This window comes from Callorhinus ursinus, unplaced genomic scaffold, assembly GCF_003265705.2.
Source record: "Callorhinus ursinus isolate GAN/ISIS: 27379988/994484 unplaced genomic scaffold, GSC_fseal_2.0 scaffold1, whole genome shotgun sequence".
In the NCBI taxonomy this organism is placed as follows: domain Eukaryota; kingdom Metazoa; phylum Chordata; class Mammalia; order Carnivora; family Otariidae; genus Callorhinus; species Callorhinus ursinus.
Genome location: NW_027397063.1, coordinates 87,555,985 through 87,562,109, shown reverse-complemented (window position 1 = coordinate 87,562,109; position 6,125 = coordinate 87,555,985). Strand labels below are relative to the sequence as shown.

Below are 6,125 nucleotides of genomic sequence, written 5' to 3'. Positions count from 1 at the left end.
TTTCAGTCTATGGATGGATTACTGCCCATGAGAAAAGGGAATGAAAAGATAAACATGATGCTTTTTCCAAGACATGCCAAATATCTTCTTTTGAAACAAGGTTTTGAATAAAATCGTTCCCTAAATGTCTTGTTCTCTGAAGCAGGAAAGACTATGGAAGTGTTTACCGTGCTTTTGGCAAACAACAAATTCTCAGTCTTCAAAAACACAGCTAATATTTTTCTATTTTGGGGAAAGATTTAGAAAACTTTTATTTTATCAGCTCATGAAGTTAAAAATTCACGGTGTTCTCTACTACACACATAGTAGGCACTCTAAACAATCTGGTTGGACCAATCAATGAATATACAATATAATGTAATATTCTCTTTTTTTCTATGAAAAGTTGCAAATATTTGCTTTGAAATAAAAATCTATTATTAATCTATTATTCTTTTTTGTGCACAACTTTGTGTCTTCGATTCAAAGGCGTTTTATCTGAGCAAGTTTCAAGCAGGAGTTAGGTAATTTCCCTTTTGCTCCTTCTGCTAGTTCTGAAACTACGGAAGAGAAGCAAAAAACCAAATACTGAGGGGTATAGTGCACAAGTGCCACTTCGGCTAAACCCAAGCTGGATGCAAACAATTCATGAAATACTGGAACTGAAGACGGCAAAGTTTTCAGGGATCCACAGAGGTTTGTTCCCTCTGCTTTCATTTATGTTTCTATAGTCAAGGTTCAGTTATACCACAATGTAGACAACTCCCTGGAAACAATGCTCACTGCTATGCTGCTCCAGTAACACAAGAACTCCTTTGATGAGCTCTAAGAGATTGGTAACAATACCTTCTGAAAGGCCAGGTTGCTAGGTAACAGCTTGTTTCCTCGGTCACAGTGAATACATGGAAGACCCTCAAAAGAGGCAGCAGATTCTTGGTGGACAGCTCTCATATCCCCTCCTGGGAACATGATGAAAAATGTCTTTGGAAAAATAGCTTTATGAGGGCCAGAGCAAGACATGTCCGAAAGGTAAGAAAAACAAAACGTTAAAAGGAACATTACTTGAGAGAAAACAAACCTAGAAAGGGTTTTAAATTTCATTTAAAAATATAAAGTCATGCACCATGTATTACTGATGAGGACTGCTTTGAGCCAGAGGCAAACCCTACTGCCACCCTCTGTCCTAACACCATGCAACTATTTACAAATGCAATCCAGTTGGTCACTGAGGCAGAGAGAGGCGGCCGTAACTGTTTTAGCCAATGGTATGTCTATAAATACACAGGGCTCTTTGGGAGAGCATGCAAGAACTGCAGGAGAAAGATAGGCAAGAAAATCAAAAGTAAACAGTTGTTAGTTAACACCTATTAGTTATTAGTTAATATTAGTTAATGTCTACTAACTAATCAAATTTAAATGAAGTTATTACCACAAAAACCGGACTTTTACTAGCTCAATAAAGCCAAAAATCAGATTAAGAGACCAAAACCCAATCCTTGTTTCCTCCCTTTTAAATTGCATAGCTGTTTCATAAATGTTTCTCAAAACATGCCAATTATTAGACAATATACAATTAAAGGGTTTGCAAGTTTCTTGAAATTTTTTTGTCTTTATGTTGGTGTGTAACTTGGCTCTCATCTTTCAAAAAATGACATTTGCCATTGAATTTTCAGGATTAGGTACACTGTGGTTTCATATGAGTACATGGAACTTAATGATAGTTGCCACTTACTGTCTACAGCTAAGAGAGGAATCATGCTCAGGTGTGGGGTTTAGAGACCGAAGCAGTTCCCTTACCAAAGTTCTTTTTTGTTAACAAGCTGCGTATATCTCAAACAGTGCCTCGATGTTGTTGACTTTAATATTGAAACTGTGTCATAATTTGGAGAAATGTACATGTGAAATAATAGTTTTTAAATGGGTAAGAAGTTCTGCGAAACCTCATATACTTTATTTTCCCCCACTTGCTAACACCATTTAATACACAATACCAGAGGAGACTTATTTGTGAGCTCTGTATAAAATGGTATTTATGATCAATATTATTACTTTTAAATGAGTAAATATCCATAGAATTATTTTAGATACAGTGTAAAAAGTGATGTCCAATTTAAACTTTAATCTTTAAATTTTGAAGGAAGGAAGGAAGGGGGGAGGGAAGGTAGGTTGGAAGAGAAGGAAAAAAGAAAGCAAAAGAAAAAAACATTTATCAGTGCTATTATTTGTTCAATCACATTTCTGCACATCATGAAACAAGAGTCTTGTTCATACTACCGTCCTCATATACAGTCGGTTTCATCTGGGATTTTATTGTTTTATCCCTGTTCACAAGATCCACCTCAATCCCTTATTATCCCGTAGTGGGTCCATTCTTCTCTCTTGTAGTGTGTAGTGGTTGAATTTTCTATTATAACAGCATATAGCACAGTAAAACATTTTTCAAGCATTGAAAACCTTCTAAGTAGCAGCTACATGTTTACAATAAAGTTCTCAAAATTTCTAAATATTATCTTGCAGAGGGAACACTGAGGTACCTCAATCTCTTTCTCTTCATTGCTTCTGGCATTTAAATATATCTATGCTTCTGTAAATGTCAGTGAACCCACTACTGGTTATTGAAGTTTACAAGCTTTCCCCCTGGTGAAGTTTGTTCTTTTACTTTTGTTGTACCTTAATTTGGGGGGCCTATTTGTGTTTATAAGAATGTTCACGGAGCTGAAGAACAGGATGAAAATGTATCCTGTATCAAACTGCAAAATTTAAAGATTTTAAATTCACATAAAATTTAAATCTGACTCATTCAGACAGAAGACGAGAAATGACAATTCTAGTTGCGTTTTTTCCAAATATATTGTTATATGGTTTTACAATCTAAATTTAAGATATACCTGTTAAAATTCCAGGTTGAGGGTTCTGAGATACTTTTGGAATATCTGTAAAACACGTAGTTTTTTGGAGCAACACTGAAGGGGAGAAGAATATGCCACCCAAAATATGCTATTTTGGCATAATGATTATTTTAAAAAAAGTTAGTTAAGAAATAGCTGGTGCAAGAAGGACACTCTGATCCTCTTTTGTCTTCCTGAAAGCAGGAAATAAATCTCCCATGCGAGGGTATCCTCCCTGGATCAGGAGGGTGGAAGGCATTGTTATCACCAGAGACAGAGAATTTAAGGCCAAGAAGGGTGTACAAACAAATATTTACTACACCAAGCTCAAACTTGACTTGTCAATTCTTCAAAAATTTATTATTTCTTAGTCTAGGAGGTATAAAGTTGCCTAATTTGGTTATTTCTTTGAGTCTCATATTTTCATTGGGCTCCCGCACATATGAAATTAAATTTGCTTTCTCCTGTTAATTTCTCTTATGTCAACTTAACTATAAGACCAGACAAAGAACCTAGAAAAGAAGAAGGGGAAAGTTTCCCACCCCTACATTTTATTGGTATATTATTATTTACTCAATTATGGGTTTAGTCAGGAACTTCATTTCAAGCCATCAGAAATTTAAAAACCTGGTATACCCGATTTGCCATTTTAGAAATGAACTCATATCAGATTTCCTCTGACTTTATGAGAATTCCATTCAGAGTATTTTTTTTTTAAGATTTTATTTATTCATTTGAGAGAGAGAGATAGAGCGAGCACAAGCAAGGGGAGAGGCAGAGGGAGAGGGAGAAGCAGGCTCCCGTCTGAGCTCGATCCCAGGACGCTGGGATCATGACCTGAGCCGAAGGCAGACGCTTAATGACTGAGCCACGCAGGTGCCCCTCTGTCTTCAATTTCAAATAAAAATTTTCTTTGGTCTGCTTTTTTGGGAGAAATCTCAGCAAAATAAGATAATTTCTGAGTCTTTAAAAAAAATGGGGCATCTTACAGGTTATGTAACTAACTCAGACTTCCACTTCATCCGAGACTGTCTTAATGTGCACATCACTGAAGTCACCCCTGCAAGAGCTGTAAGTGCTGGGAATCCAAGTACGTTGGGCAAGGCACTTCACATCTCTAATGGACAGTTCCTTACCTTTAATATTCAGAAGATGATGGAGACTCTGACTAATAGGGTTGTTTTGTAACATTACTGCTGTCATGACGACTATCACTACTACAAATATAATGATTTTGTAGTTCACATTTATTAAACACTTGCTAAGGATGCCTGGGTGGCTCAGTCAGTTGAGCGCCCGACTCTTGGTTTCGGCTCAGGTCATGGTCTCAGGGTCGTGAGATAGAGCCCTGTGTCAAGCTCTGGGCTCAGCAGGAGTCTGCTTGGGATTCTGTCTCTCCCTCTGCCCCTCCTCCTGTTCTGTCTCTGTCTCTCCTTCTCAAATAAATAAAGTCTTTAAATAAAAGCACTTACTATGTTCTAGGCACTGTACCAATGGCTTTATTATGCATCACAGTCACCAAATGAAGTGGTGATGATTTTGATAAACATTATTATTTTGCTTATATTATTATAACATAATAAACATTCTTATTTTATAGATGAAGAAGCTGAGGCACAGAAAGGTGGCATAACTTGCTCAAGGCACATGAGTAAATGACCAAGAGCTCTTAACCACTAGGATTCAAATTAGATTCATATAAGCTATTATAATTCTTTCAATAACGGCAAAGCTCTGTCATTATTAGGGTGCAGTTGTTATGAAGGGAAATCATTAATACCGATTTTCTTATTCTGATTGCTCCGCTTAACCACATATAAATAATTGCACTAGTTAATAGAACATGTAAATCTGAGCAGCTATTATTTACTGAAAACAAAAGTTAAGCCTCGCGTAGTAGAACCTATGAGAATAGCGTTTCAGGTAACATCAAGCTGTTTTTAAAACCCTCTCCTATCTCCCCTCCACAAAAGAAAATAAAACCAGACACATGCGGTTTAGTTGGTATATTGGTTTACTCACTTTTAATCTTTCTGCCTGCAGCAAACAGTTATCATAAATTACAAATCTAAACCCTTATGAAAGAGAAATTAATTTTATTAATGCTCCAATATAAAGCTGCCACAGAGGAGGTGCCATGGCTAAAATTGTACAGCATTTGTCAACCGTGATTTATAGTGTCTTTAAAATAGATGGCATTATCTGAATTGGCCATCTATTCTTGGTTTTAAAAAATGTAGAATGACCAACGAGAAGGAATCAGGTGAGCTGAGACTGTTGGATAAAAAGCAACAATAATGTAACTTATCAATTCATGAGCACCTTCCATCAGAAGACTGTAACGTCCTTTACAGTCACGAATTTATATGCCTCATAAATTGTCGGCCACAATGGGTGCTGTCTAATTATAGTGTCAAGTTGGTGATTATGTAACTTTGTAAGGAGAGTGAAGGAGGAAGTGGCAGATGGTCTAATTTCTGAGGAGAAGCTGAGCTCCTGAGTTGAAAGATTGTTGGGCACCCACATACAAAAGGCCAGGGGACTCCTTTCAGACACCTAGGGATGTCCGAATTGTATTTGTATGACTCAGCTTCTAAGCATTCCACTTATATTCATTGCTGCCTCACGAAAAGTTTGTGTTTAGGAAGGAAGGAAAGAAGCTCAGTGTTATTTTTCAGTTAGCCAAGGTCACTTCTCCCAAATCCCACCCAGGTGCCCCCAGAATATTTCTATTATCTCATTAAGATCTCTACTATGTAGAGATGTACAATTATTCCCATAATACAAATGGGTAAAATATAGACAGAACACAAGGATTCTGGATTTAAACCAATTAAAAAATGAAAATAAAGAATGGTCAAAGAAATAAGAAAGGCTAGAATAATATCTCCTTTCATCCAGAATTAATGCTCTAGAGTCCATGGCAATTTTCTTCTAGCATTTACTTCTGAAGAAACAGAACAAACAAGATTTAGAGAATGCCCCTATGGTTTCCACCACAAGATTCCAGCACACTGCCCTTCAGACACTGCACCCTGGTGTGGTGCCCAGAGCAATATGAGGATGTGAGGGATAGCAACTAGACTTTGGAGCCTAAGGAAAGATTTCACACTGAAAGACACTCAGGCTAGTCATCTATTGGTTAGAATCTTCTCAGATAACCTGCCCATGGATGAAACTCTGGACCATACTTCAGCTCATTCTGGGGAAGAAAACACACACACACACACACACACACACACACACACACACACACAC

At 37.1% G+C, this 6,125-nt stretch overlaps 1 protein-coding gene across 2 annotated transcripts in view; it reads left to right on the top strand.

The window, feature by feature from the left end:
- The first annotated feature begins 872 nt into the window (after positions 1-872).
- Positions 873-6,125, top strand: part of LOC112822202 (acidic leucine-rich nuclear phosphoprotein 32-related protein-like) — a 24,618-nt gene continuing 19,365 nt past the window's right edge. For both annotated transcript variants that reach the window (XM_025869690.2, XM_025869682.2), the window contains exon 1: positions 873-1,008. In XM_025869690.2, coding sequence (XP_025725475.1) covers positions 998-1,008 — 11 coding nt within the window. In that variant the 5' untranslated portion in view covers positions 873-997. The remainder of the gene's footprint in view (positions 1,009-6,125) is intronic.